The sequence below is a fragment of the Callospermophilus lateralis genome, chromosome 1 (assembly GCF_048772815.1).
Source record: "Callospermophilus lateralis isolate mCalLat2 chromosome 1, mCalLat2.hap1, whole genome shotgun sequence".
Taxonomy (NCBI): Eukaryota; Metazoa; Chordata; class Mammalia; order Rodentia; family Sciuridae; genus Callospermophilus; species Callospermophilus lateralis.
Genome location: NC_135305.1, coordinates 63,031,814 through 63,051,307, shown reverse-complemented (window position 1 = coordinate 63,051,307; position 19,494 = coordinate 63,031,814). Strand labels below are relative to the sequence as shown.

At 32.0% G+C, this 19,494-nt stretch overlaps 1 protein-coding gene across 2 annotated transcripts in view; it reads left to right on the top strand.

Moving 5' to 3' along the window:
• Pclo (piccolo presynaptic cytomatrix protein) overlaps positions 1–19,494 on the top strand; it is a 403,000-nt gene that overhangs the window by 339,595 nt on the left and 43,911 nt on the right. For both annotated transcript variants that reach the window (XM_076862544.2, XM_076862539.2), the window contains 2 exons: positions 10,188–10,329; positions 17,050–17,123. In XM_076862544.2, coding sequence (XP_076718659.2) covers positions 10,188–10,329; positions 17,050–17,123 — 216 coding nt within the window. The remainder of the gene's footprint in view (positions 1–10,187; positions 10,330–17,049; positions 17,124–19,494) is intronic.

Below are 19,494 nucleotides of genomic sequence, written 5' to 3'. Positions count from 1 at the left end.
TGTATTTAAAACTATAGGAAAGAGTGAAATAAAAGTTTTACTATATTTATTTTTAAAAAGAACATAGAAGCAGGGGCTGAGGTTGTGACTCAGTGGTAGAGCACTAGCCTAGCACATGCAAGGCACTGGGTTCCATCCTCGGCACCACATAAAAATAAATAAAATAAAGGTATTGTGCCCAATTATAACTTAAAAAAAAAGAACATAGAAGCAAAATCTGCTTTTCCTCATAAGTATATTTAAATTCAAACATGATTTCTACTTAAATGTCTATGCAGGTATATTATTATACTTTTTGTTTCTTTTAAAGCATTCTTATTGCTAATGACATTTCATAATGTAAAAAACTAGTGAATCATTATTTTTGCTTCATACAGCTATTAATGTACAAGAATATTAAAAGATGTCATGTACAGACAACCCCTTGTGGGAAGAATCTGTATTGTTTTAGCCTGCCAATTTTCATTATTTATTCAGGTTTCTATGCACCATAAATTTTGTTTTGTTTTGTTTTAAGCAAAGGTAGAACAGAGAAGCAAGTTTTTAATAGTTACATATAGTTTTTAATTAGCTACATGTAGTTTTTTTTTGTTTTGGTTTGGTTTAGCCAAATACTCTTTTTTAATTTTTAAAATTTATTTTAATTAGTTATACATGACAGTAGAATGCATTTATGCACTTTGACATATCATATATAGATGGGATATAATTTCTCATTTTTCTGAGTGCACATGTTACAGAATCATATTGGTCATGCAGTCACATATATACTTTTTAATTAAGACTAAGTTCTTCTAGAGGTGTGAAATGCTGTATGAAGCAAGTTCTGAAATAACTTAAAGACAATTAAAAAGAATAATAAAAATAATGTATTTTCTCAAAAGAGGTTAACCATTGAATACATTTTCACTACAGAAAATGAAACATGAATGCACCATAAAATGATCCTGGTGTCTGTAATGACTATCAAGGAAGCTGATGCTTACTGGTTTCTTATTCTCACGGTTCTTCATTTCCACCAGTGTAGGTCTTGCTCATTAATTCTCTAAGTGTGCCCACTGATCCCCCGAGGATCCCTGCAAGATTGAAAACTTTAGTATCAAGATGTTATTTGCTTTTTAACTCATTCTCAAGTGTACAGTGGAGTTTTCAGGCGTCAGAACATCATTTTTTTAAAAAAAGTGGTAGATCTTTGAACCATTTTGAGTTAATTTTTATTTATGGTGCTAGGTAAGATCCAAGTTCATCCTCCTTTTTAAAATAATTTATTTTTTATAATTTTATTTTATTTATTTTACTTTTTATGTGGTGCTGAGTATTGAACCCAATGCCTCACCAGTGCTAGGCAAGTGCTCTACCACTGAGCTACAGCCCAGCCCCAGAACATCATTTTTTTGATGGCTAAAGGAGTATGGGCTGTTGACTATTTTAAAGTTTTAATAAGTTTGCATATAATAAGTATCAATAGCTATAACCTGCATGAAATAAGTTTCTTTGGATTATAATGTAATTTTTAAGAACATAAAGGGAATCTTGAGACCAAAATGTTTACAATCCACTGACAGAGATATTACGTACAGTCATAATTTTTATAATAGTCAAAGACTGGACAATTAAGGCTTTCTTCTATGACATCATATTTGTCTCTAAATTTTCTGTGCCTTGTATATCTCTTCTATTGCATTTGAGAACCCGTTCTTTCCTTTTTTTAATGTTAATTTATAACTATTAAGGTTGACAAATGACAACTTTATATTTATATAGCAAATTTAAAATATTTAATTGGGCATGAATTAGATTAAATTATGATTACATGTCCATATTCATTACTTCTTTCTATTGAAATCTGACTGGTAAGTTGCTCATCAGCTTTCATCTAGTTTCTTCAAACTAATATGGGTGATGGGAATTTTATAAAGGCAGAGTAAATTTTATTTTTATTCTTATCTTGAAGGAAAAACAGTGAAAAAACAGTTATTTATATACTATTAGTTCCTTTTCTGTCATATTATCTGCATTGCTCATCTGCATTAATTTGCAATTAATATTACAAATTATGTTGGCATAAACAAGAGAAAAACTGAAGATTTTGATTTTGATTCAAATTTGAGAAAAAATTGACAGTTTCTTACCTCTTAAACTTGATCCTTAATTTCTGGTACATAATTTAGTAAGTTTTTGAATACTTTAAGAAGCAAAATCTGAAAATATGTGTTTATCACCTATAACAAGTCTTACCTAAATTCCCTATATTTGTTCATCATTTATACACATTCAAGCATATATTATTTAATCCTTTGAGTGCATATTATGTTCCAGAACCCCTTCAAGTTGCTCCTGATACTGAAGCAAACATAACAGACAAAAATCACTGTCCCTGTCAATCTCCCATCCTGTAATATTTACTGAAAAAATTATCTGAGAAGATATAAGTATCTGAGAAGAAATGTGAAGTATGATAGAAGTGTGAGTTTTATCTACTTTCAACTAAGAGGAGAAAGAAAGGCAGTCATTGACCTGTTTAGAAATGTCTGGGAAATAGAATTAATAATATTTTTATTTGTTCTGACTCTGGTTCTCTCTCATAATCTTTATAATCCACTAACATGTAACCAAGTACAGAAGGAGAGACAGTATTTGACAATGAGCAGTTTGGAAAGTAACTAAGGAAGCTAGATCTCATGGGTCTGCACCTGCAATTCTCAAGTAATTAAGCTTCCTCTTTATTCTGTGGCCCTTGACCAAATTTGAATTACATGTGTTTATTGTAGCACTAGCCCTAACAGTTTGCTATCATTAATTTATTATTTATTTCTGCTGGAGATGTACTCCACTTCCTTTGGGCAGAATTTTATAAATCAATCTAGCAGGATCTCATTGAAGACCATACCCTTGTTATCAAAAAAATTATGATCTACGGTATCAGAGTTTCAGGATTATATGACAACATTTCTTTAAATGACTATTTTTAGAATTTCCTTGCAGTCATTTGACAGGTTTTAAAGTATTAAGCTCTATTTTGTTTCCTATTTTTGTTTTTAGTTTTTACCTCTGATTGTCAGCTTTTAGAAATACCTGTCTGACAACCTAATGCAAGATTAGCACAAACAAACTTCAAGAGAGAGTATTTCTGCTTCAAAAGAGATGAAATGAATACTGAAATATTAAATTGTCCATGAAAAATTAATGTAGATCTAGAATGTTATTTCTCTGATTTTCCTTCCTATTAATGTTTTAAATATAAAAATATTTGTTAGTTTTTAGCACAAAATGAAAACTTACTATTTGAGACATTTTTGTTCATTTTTTTATTTGAACATAGATAAAGCTATAGCCTAAATTTATTAAAGATAAAAGGAAAGGAATATTCTTAATTTTCATTTATGATAATGTCTTAATCCAGTTTTCTTCAATCATTCACTATGAAATTTTGGTCTCCACTGAAGTTGTACATAAAGTACAACTGCATTTGGACTTCTTCCAAATCAGTTCCTAACCAAAATAATTTTAAAAAGGGAAGATCTATTTAAAAGGCAAATTATAGGATAACTGCAAGGATTTTAGTATACTGTGCCATCAAGGTTTTTATTACTGCATATTAAACTGACTTTACTCTCATTTTTATACTGAATTTTTATACATTATTTCAGTTCCCTGAACTGATCATTGATCCTGTTATCTACAGTGCCAGAGTGAATGAATTAGTATGTATAGAAAACACCCGAAATTACTGGTAGCTTGAGATAAAAACGCATTGAATTGTTCATTAAAATGTCTTGAAAACTTCAGTCATAAGGCCAATGTGTCTGGAAAGAGGAAAAAAATGCAAACAGGATTAAGAGCTTTACCAGGTGTCTTGAGGTGAAATAAATGACATCATATTTCTATCTCTGTCTCTTAAAGAAGCTATATGAATATGGATTATCTTAAGGAGCATATTTTGATTTTTATAAGGGAAAAAGACTGCAACATTTCTTTTTCTCATTGTTTATAATATCTTTGTATGCAGGTATATGTGTGTATGTGATATGTATATTATACCTTTAATGACTTATATGTATATGTATATATAGTCATTTCATAATTTGTCATTTTAAAAAGATATTTCAAATGACATCCTTCCTTCAACTGCCCCACCTAAGAATTTACAAATGACTTGTATAGATGTCAGAGCTATCTATTTTCAATATTTTTACTCATGAAAGCTTGTAAGTTGTACCTATATGAGCACTCCTACAAATAGCTGTATCGAACTATGTCATTTTTCTAATGTCCTATTTTCTTTAAAGATTTCCATATTAGATAATGAATACATTGAAATAGATTTTTTAAATATACAAATTTCTTAAGTACTACTGGTAAGATGCAACATCTCTTCTTAAATTAATAACTGGACTATAATCTGAAATTCTAAATTTTTTGATTAGACAAAATTCAAATAATAACTGGGCACAGTAGTGCACAACTATAATCCCTACAGCTCAGGAGGCTGAAGCAGGAGGACCCCAAGTTCAAAGTCAGCCTCAACAACTTAGTGAGGCCCTAAGCAACTCAGCAAGACCCTGTCACAAAATTTTTAAAAAATTATTATCCCCACGTGGCTGGGGATCTGGCTCTGGTTAAGCACCCCTGGGTTCAATCTCTAACATCAAAAACAAACAAACAGGAAAAAAAAAATACTCTGATAATATTGGTCACATTGAAACTTAAAACCAAACATTTTCAGATCCATGCTCAAATAAAATTAAAAAACAAGATAAAACCTAAAAATACCTTTAGCAAAATAACAGAAAGTAACAGCAGAAACAGCTGAGAGGGAGCCACACAGATAGGAAGGAAGGGTAAGGGGAGGGAGGAATGAAGGGAAGGCAATGAAGGCAGGCAAGCACAGGGAAGAAGTAGAAAGTGTCCCTAAAGTAAACACCAGCTAAGTCAAAGCTACAGCCAGCTAAAGAAAACTGCCTGAGTACATGACTTCTAAAACAAGTAAGTAGTTACTTCAGTTCGTCATTAACCTGTTGGAATAAACAAAAGAATAATTGATTAATCTCTTGTAATTTCAAATTGTTCTTAAAATTCTATAGATTGTGTCTATAAAGAAAATATTTAGTATTTTATGAACCAAGTAATTTAGGAGATTACCGGATACCGACAGAATGAATTATTTGTGAACTAGTTGTAAACAGCGCTATGCTGGACCACTGTGAGGAGGTGGTGTCAGAACATCACAGGCAGCCAGGCTACATACATTCCAAGCACTGAATTCTGAGGGAGGCAGAGACCTCACGTTTTTAGTAAAGACCATTGAATGTGGTATAAAAGTGGATTACACTTTTAATTTTTTTTGTCATTAAATATGTGACCTATATGAATTATTTAATCATTACAGGGCTTAGTTTTTCTGAAGTCAGAATAATGATTTGGGAGCAGGTTATCTTCAGAGTTCCTACCAACTTCTAATTTCCAGATTCACCAGTCTACAATTTGATCTGTGGACTCTGAGTATAGTGCTGCCATCGTGTGGTAGGTACAGAGATAGTTTTGCACATTTTAGTAAAGCAGAGGCGAAAAACCAATGGAGCAAACTAATTGAAGACAGATGTACAAAGAGACACTACCAGATTTAATTAAGGTTAGCCACAGTGGAGTAATAAAACACAATGATGTCTAACCATATAATAGCCAAAGAGAATGAAGAGGTCAAAGGATAATTTAAAATAGATTACATTGCCTCACAGAAGACAAAATTTGTTTACCTGCAGTGCCCCCTCAATAACTGAGTCTCAAAAATGATCAATATTCTAAGATTGATTTTTCTAGGGTACAGGGATCCCCTCTATAGTAGCAAGCACAATCCATTAAATATGTACATCAATCACTCTTTCCTCTAGTTGGTACTTGATTGCACAATTAAAATTTCAAAAAGAAAATAGAAATACCAAAAAATGCAGCTCAAAAAAGGCTCAAAATGTATTTTATTGATTTTAAAAACATCAATTCTATAAAATAATCATTTTTCATATATAATATTCAGGTCATAATACCTTCATGCATAGTAGGTGTATGCTCAGACTTTTGATTAATCAAATTGAAAAGAAAGGCAGAGGTAGAATATTTTTAAATTATTAACTTTGAAATCATAAAATGGTGGAAGATCATATTCAGTGTTAATATTTTAAAATTTTGTGTCCTTCATGGAACATAAAAAGACATATTACAATTAAAACCCAGGCTCTCCAACTGCCTATACACCAAGATGGAAGAGGAACATAAATTCTAGCACTTGGCAATAGCAATAGCTTCCACACAGTTACTATACACATTATTTTGTGTCACTCTAATTTGAATGTATGTGTGTATGTGAATATTTATGTGTGTGTGTGTGTGTGTGTGTGTATATATATATATATATATATATATATATATATATATATATATATACATATACATATTATTTATTTATTCATGGTCTATTGTGAACTTTTTGTAGCACATATACCTTTACAAGTGTCAGGGCATTATCACTAAATATTTTCTCCAATCAAACCAGTTTTTGAGAATACTGGGATAAAAACCCAGACTTGGATTAAAAAGTGAAATCTTACCTAATAAATAATTCAGATGTCTTAGTTGTTGGTTTAGGTAAGGAAGTATTAATGTCATGTTATTTATGTATTTATTCATTGAATAATGCTTCCAGAACAAGATTGAAGGAGGTTGCCAAGAGCAAATGCAGACTCTACTTACAATAATGTAACATTGATGGAAAACTATAACCAAAAATGGAAAGTGATAATTTTCCATAAATGATACACATATCATATGCTGTGCAGGGTCCAAAGTTAGAAGAGGCCATTCTGATAGGGAAGATAAATAAAATATAATTTTAAGTCAGATACAAGAAAGTGGTTGAATAGGGGAGGAGGACATAACAAATGTGGAAGGTATGAGAGAGAGAGAGAGAGAGAGAGAGAGAGAGAGAGAGAGAACCAGAGTGAATGATGTAAGTGGGCTGAAATGTAAATATATAGAGAGAGAGAGAGAAAGAGAGAGGGAGAGGGAGAGGGAGAGGGGGAGAGAGAGAGAGAGAGAGAGAGAGAGAGAGAGAGAGAGAGAGAGAGAATATGAATATTGTGGGTGATAAATTTAGAAAGAAACAGACCACTAAATAATTTTGAGAAGCAAACTAAAGAATTTAGCTGAAATATTTAGATGTCCTGAAATTACACTAGATCTAGCCTCATTTATAAGTCCAAAAGCACATTTTCATTAAAAGTTTACACTAATACAGATTAAGTGAAATTTATTAAAATCGATGTTTTTTGTTTTTTTGTTTTTTTACTTAGGGGTTGTTTCAAGAGAAATGAGAAAATACATGTGTTCTTTCAAGTATCTGAAAAAGAACTATTTAAATACTTGAATTTTTAGCAACAACTTATCAAATCCTTGCACTCTCATGTTTTATAGCATTTTATGCTATGTAGGCATAGCCTGATTTAAAAAAAGGCTCATTCTGTATTTTTATTTAATTCTCAGAAACTCACTAAATGTCAGGTTGTCTGTATCTATACTATACTTACTAAGTGAAGAAAAATTCAATAAGGTACAAGATATTTGCTTACAATAATGCCAAACATCTAGATTTATTTGAATTCGTCACCTGACTTTTCATAATTTCTGTAGACTTGATGTTAAATGCAATCTTGTTTTGCAGAAATGCTAGATAGACTTGTTTCATTATTTGCATCACTGTGTTTGATTTTCTTTTTATATTTTTCTATAATATTATTTGTTTGCATTTAAAATCATAAAGGCATTTGCACAAGCTTTCCAAATGAGATTTCTGTTGAATGATAGGCAAGATGAAACAAAAACAAAAAAACAACCTTCCCTTCAATTTACCTCTAGTGCTGTTTCTTTCTTCTTATCATGATGCTTAACATTCTATATATATTTCTCATATTTCCCAGAACAAGAATAGAACTGAAAATTGCATCAGAGTAAACCAATGTTAACAAAAGACTATTCTGAAATGTAAATAATAAGGTATTATTTCCATAAGGTGACTATTCTGATGCATTGTGAGTTTGCCTTAGATGAAAATTGTTTTAATTTAGTAAAGACAAATTGGTTATAATTCATGTCTATTAAGGTTGTCTTTGAAAATAGTGTATTTAGTTTTTTCTTTTGCTTGATATAATCAATGTTTTTTATTTAATCTCATACTGTAAAATATTAACAATCTAGTTGGCTAGATTATATAATACCAATCAAAAAGCATGACAGCTTTCCTTTACAATCAATTGACATCTTCTGTGATTCATCATGTAGTTTATTATGCAATTTTATTTAATTCACACGTGTTCATAATTTTATATCCTAGTCATATTACCTTCACATTTTAAAAATTATCCTTTAAATATTTTCTTTAACACTAAATACACTATCTGGGTTTCTTCTATACAAAGTTGTAGAAAATATTATTCAAATGTTGTAACAATTCTTTTCCTGCAATTCTAGTCCTATGGTGACTGGTAATTCATTGCGGACCAGCTATTCAGACCTTTTTTCTATATAGCTGTTCCCAACTTATAAATACCTAATATAAAATTAACACATTACTATTTTTTTTCTTATTTCCCTATTGGGGGAGGGGTACTACAGTCACTGGAACAGATGTGAAAATTCCTGGTGTTTTTAGAGAATCTGCTATTGCTGAATTGGAAGAAGGGAGGATGTGGGTAAAAAGCTAAATCTTTGGCGAGACCTGATGCTAGCTACTTGATGGTGGATATCCTGTCCTCAAATGGTTTCCCACAAAATATCCATACTTTTTCATTTCATTTAGTTATTTTAGTTATTTAGCTCAAAATCCCCCAGATTAAGAATCATTGTGACTTTATCATTTCCCTTATGAAACGCGTAGATATGTTGGATCATGAAATAATTAAAAATCAACTCTTCCCCAGTAGCACAAATCCAGTCTACTAGCTAAGAGACTCCTGATGGAACAGGGATGTAATTTTGTAGCTTAGAACACATCTAAATGTGGAAGAGAATCAAGATAAATTTATGGTCAATGATTGTGTAAGTTCAAAGACACAGCCATTGGGGTAAATGCCTGAAGAAGAGAAGAGGGTCTGGCAGGGTACAGCAAGTAATAGAAGAGGTAGCAGAGTGAGTACTGGGCTCACTCCTCATAATCTGAGTCTTAGAAAGTAGGCATTACTGACCCCACGGTTTTCAAATGAGTAATCTCAGAGTTAATACAGAGTAGGTTGGGATTCAAAACTGGATCAGGTTTTGAATGCTCTTTGGCAAAATACAAATATCAACAATTTCTAAAAACTTGCTAGGAAAATTTCTCTCCCAGAAAATATGAGGAAACACAGGCCTTATCTTTCTTCTTTCTGCATAGAAATTTCTTCCCAAATCTCCTTTGAATCTATAACTCTGCTAACAATATTAATACCCAACTACATAAAATGCCATAAATCTACATGTTTCTATGAGAATGTAAATTCACATATCCAAAGTCAAAATTATGAAATTTTTGAAACAAGTTCCAACCATAAACTATGAAATATCTAAAGAGAAACAATTTATCTTTAAGTTTTAAAATCCTCCTGGAGATTGTTGGTAGAACCATATACAAAACAAGCACAGAATTTTCAAACTCTTTTTTAAATTATCTATTCTGTTTTGCATCTTTACTTCTGAAAAGAAAAACAGATTATTAGTTATTAATATATAACTAATGAATTTTAACAACTTCTTGTATTCTGCTATTTGTAACTACAGAAGTTTTCTTAAATCACTTTCTCCATGAAATAGCCCAAATTCTTGTTTGCCATATCACTACTATTACATTGTTCAAATCACAAAAATAATGCTAGCAAAATAATTACATACTATTTAACTCTGTCTAAAATATGAAATGGGTTTTCCCTAAAAGTAATTTTGTTAATGTCCAATTAAAAAACAAAAAAGCAAAGTAATTTAGTGTTGCCCCTGCTCATGACTGGCTAAGGAAGTGAAGAAGATGAAAGTTAGGCTGGGGAATGTAGGGTCCTTGCTACAGCTTTTTCTTTATACACGTAGTTTAAGAAAATGTATAATTATACATTTGGAGATTAAAGTGAGCTTCACTTATTGACTGTGGTGTTGACTCTTCCCACATCATGCAGCAAAGCCTACCAATCACCGGCCTGCAGAAAGCTCCGTGTCTACCGGCTCCTCGGGCAGCAGCTTTGGCAGTGGGTATAGCGTGGACAGTGAAGGAAGCAGCAGCACTGCAGGGGAGACTAATCTATTTCCTATTCCAAGGATGTAAGTGGTTCTTTATTTTACTAGAAAGTTAACAGCATCATGACTAAGACATTCTTAACATTTAACAGGGAATAAGTAGATAATTAACCAATTTGGAATCATTGTCCCATAAACATTTGTTTATGCCTACATAAAAATAGATTTTTCAGGAGAGACTAGATTAATTCATTTAAAGCTAAGGATGAATGCTAGTCACTAGCAGCATTACTTAATCAGTGCAGTCTTTAATACAAAAACTGCTAAAATAATAATTCAGCCATGCTAGACTAAAATTCACCAGCACTACATTTGTGTTTTAATCACATAATGACCAAATTTAAATATTATTTGAGATAAACATAGGGTAACTTAATTTGATTCAAGACAGATTTAAACATATTCAAAGGACACATATCATCTTTGAAATAGGTGACCCATTGGGTTAATCATATAAACTTTCCAACTGTAAATCTCTCTATAATTAAAATTGAAAGCTCTGAAGTGTTTTCATATTTTCTAGAATATATCAATTTGTATATAGGTCCCTGAGTAACTACTCCCAGAAAAACTCATTCATAATATGTTAAGCTTCAAGAAAATCATCCTGTAAATCACATGTAAAACTCAAGCAGCTTGTATTTAGAATGTGTTAGAATAGATTTAGTCCTATTGGTGGCAAAATTTAGCAGCATTCAAGATAAATATGTAGATAATGTCTGTTCCAGCATCAAAATCTAAACCCCAGACCTTTCCTTCTCCTCTCAATGTACATAGTCTTGTGGATTTTCAAAACACCACTGGGCCATACAGATCTCAAAATCTAGGCCACTGGGTTAATAAATAGCCTTTTGCCTAGTTTTGTAAGGCCTAAGAGCTAAAATGGTTCTTGAATTTTAAAATGCTTTTTAAAAACAAATAAATAAAAGAAGTTTTTTAGGACATTTGAAAATCATTTTGAAGTCGAGATGAACACAAACTAAGTTGTATTGGACACAGCCATGACCATTACTTATGTGCTGCCAGATGCTGCTCTTGTGCTTTACCAAGGCAAAATCCAGTAGTTGCAACAGAGACCACCCAAAATGTTTACTATCTGGCCTTTTAGAGAGTTTGCCAACCCTGATCAGGGCTGTTATTAAAGACTCTTCATTTTCTCCAGTGTTGAGGGAAGTCTCTCAGGGAGTGGAATTTCTACTTATTTTAATATCCAAGGGTTTTATAAATATTTCTTTTTTTATCTCCAGAATAATTCTAATAGATAATGGTTCAGTTTACAAAACTAAAATAATAGGGAAAGCAGATAATTATCACAGTGAATAACATGTTTGCTTTGTAGTGTTCAAGTTACATTTTTCCCAACTTGAATTAAGCAATTTTTTATTCTATCTCCTGTCCATATGAGGGGTTTTGTGTTTGTTTTTGACACTAAGGCTATGGATTTAATAGAATTGTTTTATTTTATTGGAAGTTATTCCTAAAAGGAATTTGATCTTATTAGTCCTTGGCTTCTGATAATCCATTTTGAATTTTAAAAAATTCAGCAAATTCATTACATTTCTCTTTAAACTGTGAGTATCATGTAAAGATTTTGTAATTAATTTTATATCCTTCCAATTTATTTGGACCCCTCAAAATATATAATTTAACATTGACAATAAAGTTGATTTACAGAGAGTAAATGATGTAATTCCATCAATATTGAATGTGTGAAGTGAGATTATGTATTTTTTACATACATACCATATGACAATTTGGTTTTTGTGCCCCCCACCATGTTTTCTATTTCTCTTGTAAATCAAGAAGAGGCTTTTATTTAACTGTTTGGGAGAGTATTGTTTTGCGATATTAGCACAAAGAAAATTCACTATTTAAAAATATTATATGATATGTATAAGAAATACTATTTGTTAGTTCTTTTTTATGCCCCATTGTGTCTAATAAAATTACTGCTTGGGCTGATGTAAATGTTCAATAAATATTTAGTGATTGAAATATATAAATTACAAAAAACATACAGTCAAAATGTGCTGAGCTGAAGATAGTTTACTGAGAATTTAGAAAAATCACATTCTTCACACACCCACAGTTGCATTTCCTCTATTCTTCACTAGCTTTGCTGTGCTGTAGATTTTTTGTATAATCTTTAAAATTGAGTAACTATACATTTTGGCTAAGTATCTTATGTTTAAATGGGTTTTCATTAGCAACAAAACTGTTGCCAGATATCATTAAAATGTGAAATCTAGGACTACAACAAATCTAAAATTATCAAAACTTTATTTCAATTACAATTACTAAAATCTGTAATAATTTTTTAAAGCTTGTCAAAGTATACAGATAGTAATTTTTCAATACTGTTCTCTGCTAGATTGGTAATACTAAAAGATCTTCATTTTCAACTGAATTTGATGACTCAGTAACAAGATGATTTGGCTCTTTCTACCAGTGTAGTATACTGCTAAAGAGAACATTACTGCTAGGTTATTAAGCTTTTCTTCCTAATGGTAATAGAAAGCAGAGTTCACTTTTTTATCTTAACTACCTGAATTTCAATGCAGCAATTACATGAATTGTAGTTTTATGCATTGCTCAAACAACACTATATGTTCACATGCAAACTATATATATATATATACACACACACACACACACACACACACACACAAACACACATAGTGTTAGAAATTACTTAATTTGCATGCACTTGGTCTTCACATAATCTCTTAACACAAATATGTGTTTAAATCTTTAACCTTGAATTGACACAATGGAACAATATAGTGGTTACCAAGATAAAATTATTCTTAAATTTACATCAGTTCCTCTTTTATGATGTGCAAAAATATTTCAGCATCTTCTCTGAAGTAGAATGATAAGAGGATCTTTAGAGCATTTTTCAAGTGAGATATAATTTGATTCTTAAAAAAATATGTATAGTTACATTTTTCAACAGGTTCAACAAACCAGACACTTTTTGAGTAAATCAGAATTGTTAGCAAATCCTGATATGTTAAAATTACTGTCTAGAAAGTAAAATACCATGGCATTCTTTTGTTCAGCCATCTTTTTTGAGGATTTAAGAGACTTAATTTTATTTTTAATGTCTTATCAAAGTACACATGCAAGCAATCTCAAAATCTTTTATACGCCATGGAGTCTTTACTCTGGCTGAAGCAATAAGAAGTGGCCTACAGTCTTTTGGCTGTTACATTATCTGCATACTAAACTCAGTTTTGAAAATAACATGAACTCATTATATAAGTGGCTTTTCCAAAACTTGAGGTTGAAAGTTAAAGTGAGTGACAGATTGTAATGGAATTCTAAGGCTACCATGTATATATATATCACTATTAATACAGTGTATTTATTGAATGCTTATAATTTCTCAGACACTGTGTTAAACCCTTCATATATATTTGCCATTTTCTCCTTCTATCAAAAGGTTGCTGATATGGCTATTATCATATTATAAAAGAAAAACAATCTTGACCAAGTACTTTGCCTTAGATTCCACATAGTAAGAAAGAGAAAAGTCAGAAGCTGAATTTAAAAGGCAGTTTGCTTAACACAGTCTAAAAACAGAGGAAGAATCTGAAAAGAAATTACATATATATATATATATTATTATAAGAATTATAAGAATTACATATATATATATATATATATATATATATATATATATATTTATATATGCATTATATATCTCTTCTTAGAAGTGTCTCCTCAGGTCCTTGGCCCATTTATTGATTGGGTTATTTGTTTTTTTTGGTGTTTAGCTTTTTGAGTTCTTTATATACCCTAGAGATTAGTGTTCTATCTGATGTGTGAGAGATAAAAATTTGCTCCCAAGTTGTAGGCTCTCTGTTTAACTCACAGATTGTTTCTTTTGCTGAGAAGAAACTTTTTAGTTTGAATCCATCCCATTTATTGATTCTTGATTTCAATTCTTGCACCAAAGGAGTCTTATTAAGGAACTTGTGGCCTAATCTGACATGATGAAGTTTAGGGCCTACTTTTTCTTCTATTAGACACAGGGTCTCTGGTTTAATTCCTCCTTTATCCACTTTGAGTTGAGTTTTGTGCATGATGAGAGATATAATTTCATTTTGTTGCATATAGATTTCCCATTTTCCCAGGACCATTTGTTGAAGAGGCTATCTTTTCTCCAATGTATGTTTTTGGCACCTTTTTTGTCTAATATAAGATAATTGTAATTTTGTGGGTTACTCTCTATGTCCTCTATTCTTCTCAGAAGAGGATATATAATCAATCAACAAATATATGAAAAAATGTTCATCATCTCTAGCAATTAGAGAAATGCATATGAAAACTACTCTAAGATTTCATCTCACTCCTATCAGAATGACAGCTTTTATGCATATAAATAGCAATAAGTGTTGGCAAGGATGTGAGGAAAAAAGTACACTTATATACTGCTGGTGGGACTGCAAAATGGTGCAGCCAATATGGAAAGTAGTATGGAGATTCCTTGGAAAACTGGGAATGGAACCACCATTTAACCCAGCTACCACTCTCCTTGGTCTATACCCAAAGGAATTAAAAACAGCATGCTGCAGGCACACAGCCACATGAATGTTTTTAGCAGCACAATTCACAATAGCTAAACTGTGGAACCAACCTAGATGCTTTTCAATAGATGAATGGATAAAAAAAATGTGGCATATATACACAGTGGAATATTACTCAGCAATAAAAGAGAATAAAATCATGACATTTGCAGGTAAATGGATGGAGTCAGAGAAGATATGCTAAGTGAAGTTAGCCAATCCTCCCCCCCCAAAAAAAAAAACAAATGCTGAGTGTTTTCTCTGATATAAGGGGGCTGATTCATAGTGGGGTAGGGAGAGTAAGCATGGAAGGAATAGACGAACTCTAGATAGGGCAGAGGGGTGGGAGGAGAAGGGAGGGGGCATGGGGTAGGAAAGACAGTGGAATGAGGTGTACATCATTACTCTAAGTACATGTATGAAGACACGAAAGGTGTGGCTCTACATTGTGTACAACCAGAGATATGAAAAATTATATTCTATATGTGTAATATGAACTGTAATGCATTCTTCTGACATATATAAAAAATTATTAAAAAATTTAAAAAATATATGCATATATAAACAATTTTAGGCAGACTTTATTTTTAATTTATACATAAAATTGTACATTTTTGTGTAGTATCATGTGATTCCAATATATATGGTCTGTAATTTTGAAATCCAGGTTAGGCAGATCTACCTCCTCATTTTTCATTTTGTGGTAAAAAATTTAAAACCCCTTTTCTAAGTTTTTTGAAATACTAACCATGCTATCATTATCTGTATTCACCCTAGTATGAAATAACACACAATACAACTCAGTACTCTTTGATAAGAACTATTTCATACTCTTCCTTCCCCCTTCACTCCTGGGGCTTTTGTACCCACCATTCTACTATCAATTTCTCTGATATCAACATTTTTTGGAATCCACATATGAGGTGATCATGCAGAAATTGTCTCTGTGTTTGATTCATTGCGCTTACCATAATGATTTTTTTTAGAATTTTATTTATATATGACAGTGGAACTCATTACAATTCTTATTACACATATTTTTAATATCTCTGGTTGTATACAAAGTATATTCACACCAATTCATATCTTTATACATGTACTTTGGATAATGATGAACATAACAATTTTTAATTTTATCCATGTTGTTGCAAATCACAGAATTTCATTTTTTTATGACTGAATGGTATTTCACTGTGTACATGTACCATATTTTCAATTCAGTTGATAGAGTTTGACACTGCCATTTCTTGGCTATTGTGAATAGCTGTGCAGTAAATATGGGTGTGCATGTTTTCCATCTACTTTCAATGTACAATGTACAATTTCATTCCCTTTGGATATATACCCAGTAGGAGGATTATGGAATCATATGGCAGTTCTACTTTGAATTTTTGAGGAACCTCCATACTATTTTCCTTAATGGATAATAGCAATGGCTACACCCAGCAATGGTGAAAGGGTGCTCTCTTCACATCCTTGCCAGGATTTGTCAAGCCACTTTTACTAGAGTGAGGTGGTATCTCAATGGAACTTGGATTTGCACTTCTCTGATAACTAGTGACGTTGAACATTTTGCCCTGTACATGTTGGCCACTTATACATCTTTCTTTAAGAAATATCTATTTAGGTTATAGTATTCATTCCAAAGCTTATTTCATTGAGTATTTCCCTTCTCACAAAATATAACAAATCATTATTACAAAGTATAACGTTATAAAATCTTCTTGAGTTAAAATAAAAAACAATTAAAATGTTTGAAGAGATGGACATGTTTGACCTGGTGCAGACTTTGTGCATATATACATTCAAAAGATATCACATGGTTTCTCATTCATAAGAGCAATTTTATGATTTTATGTATCAGTTAAGTGAATAATTTTTAAATGGGAAAATTATAAAACAAAATTGAAAAATGTAATGAGGGTCTGATTTTTTGATAAATGAAACTCATTGAATTTCAAGATATTATTTTGACTAAATAGGAATAATAAACAAGTTCACATTCTAAAATTAACATGATATTTGCCATTTATGTATTAATGTATTTGCCTTTCAAATTATTCATTGCAGGTCTGAATACACAATGTTATTTTATTTTTATATACACAACTTCCTCCTTTTTATTCAGGGGATCATAACTAAATATATCATTCTGATTTTTTTTTAACAAAAGAGGGAAGATGGGACAGAATGGACAAGAGCCTGTAAAACAGCCAGGAGTGGGCGTAGGACTAGCAGATACTGAAGGTAAGTGAAATTTACAATACTAAATTTTGGTTGAATTTACATATTGTATTATAAATTCTTTGCTTTTAACATGAATGAAATATCTAAGTATGAATTGTAAAAGCACAAAATAATGAATCACTATTACCCATTAAATAAGAATGACTTTGTATTCATTTAACAATTTGCCCCTTTATTTACTTACCTTAGGGTACTGGAAAAACATAAAGCCAATGGGAAAAATTAAAATAGAAAGAACATAAAGGGTGACAACAAAGATTCAGAAGGTTTCTCAAGGAAAAAATATCTTTTTTAAACTTTTAAAAATTTTAATAAGTAGAAAATTAATTTTAACAACTAGAGAATTAATCATAAAACCTCACTGAAGCCATGGGAGTATTTAAATAAAGGAAGCTGAGATTAAACAAATAGTATAAAAATCATTTTATAAAGAAATTAATTATTGAACTAACTTCTAAAGTAAATGTCAAATTTAAAAATCAGTTTGAAATTCAACAAATAGCAAATTGTTTCAACATGCAAAAATGAAATTTTTAGCATCAGCAAACACATAATAAGAATATGAGCTCAACAAGGGTTACCTTGTCTTTTATAACATCATGATTAAATCTGGGAGCTCTGAAACCTTCATGAATTTCACCAAAGGCTCAATAATTTTAACTATTCTAAATATTGTACACTATCCTAAGTACCTTTTATCTATTATGTCATTTAATCTTCAGAATACCTGTGAGGTAAGTAATAGTTTATATTGGCTTTACATGAAAGGAAACAAAACTACAAAGAGCATACAAAGTCCAAACAAGTGAGTTGAACCCAGGAAAACAGCACAAATGTCACACTATTAAAATGACTGATTATTGGCATGGAATCACAATGTTACTAGAAAGGAAAGACGAGACTTAGGTTTCAATTCTGGTCTGAATTGTGATGTGATTTCTCTGCTTTCAGAAACCTTATCTGACAAATTCTGGGTCTATATGATATTGGTTTCCCATGGATTCAAGAGAATGCCCCATTTTCCTGGTTCTACTTAATCATTCTTGGACTCAATGCAAAAATCTGTGCTTCCTCTACCTCCTGCCACCTCTGCCAGAGTTCCATCCTTAATCCACCAACCCTTTTACCTAACTTCTCACATGAACTCATTCCCTCTCCTATGGGTAGTTTAATCCAAAATCCATAAATGGGATTAAATTTTCCAGAATTCAGACTCAGTCAGGCATTTGTGTCCAACCAGAAAAATAGAAACCACTCTTGAGTGTTTCAAGTAGAAGAAATGCAGGGCTGCAATTGATTATACACTCATAAAAGAACCTGGGAAAACAAAGAGGGGATAGTGAGGCAGCAGAAGGAGGTGACTCTTCTTGTAGAGTCAAGGATAGTAAGAGGTAAAACCAGGACAAGCTTGTTGCTGGGAACAGGAGACAAGGAAGAGACATAGTAAACACCAGAAATATATCCTGAGATGAATTAATTTGAGAAGAAAGACACTGGTTTCCAACTTCCTCCCAATCTCTGCCAGTGCCTGATCAAACCCAGTTGGAAGCCAGGTAACAGGAGACCTGGGAAAGAGCCTATGTGATAGCTACTCTGAGAGGGGTGCAAGGGAAACACCAAAGAATATATCTGAGAACATAGAAGCATAGGGACAGCAGAGGATTCTGAAGATCCCATAGATGCATCAAGCAACATATTCCCTGGTCTGAGTTCACCCTTTCCCCCATTTTGTCTCCTTTTCTGTCTATGCTCTTCTATAGCTCACAAAATTTGCACTTATTTTCACCATAATTTGCATAACTTATACTGTTCTTTGACTTAAATTACCTGTATTCATGCTCATCTCCTCCATAAGGCTGAACAGCTTTCAAAACAGAAATCTGTTTATTCATCCTGGTATCACAGCACTTGGCAGAAAATCTTGTCCATAGAGTTGCTTAAAGAGGCATGTGGAGAGCTGGGGATATAGCTCAGTGGGTGGAGTGCTTATCCATCCTGGGTAGGACCCTGGGTTTCATCACCAGTAACACACACACACACACATACACACACACACACACACAGTTATTGAATGAATAAATAACCAGGATGAATGATTATATATAAAACTCATGGCTTTTGATTTCCTATGACTCTAAACTTCAGGTATAAAGAGAAGAAATCAATGGGTAGCTTTAATACCGCTCCCCTCACCCTCTTCCCCCAAGGTCCTAAGGGTTGAACCCAGGGCCCACTATACACTAGGGAGATCCTCTATGAATTACATCCCTGGCCCTCATGTGTGGTTTTAGCTACTTTGTTTTGACTCTCTTTTAACCTCAAAGTTTATAAATACAATTATTTTAGTTGTCAGCTGCTAGCTGTCAATGAA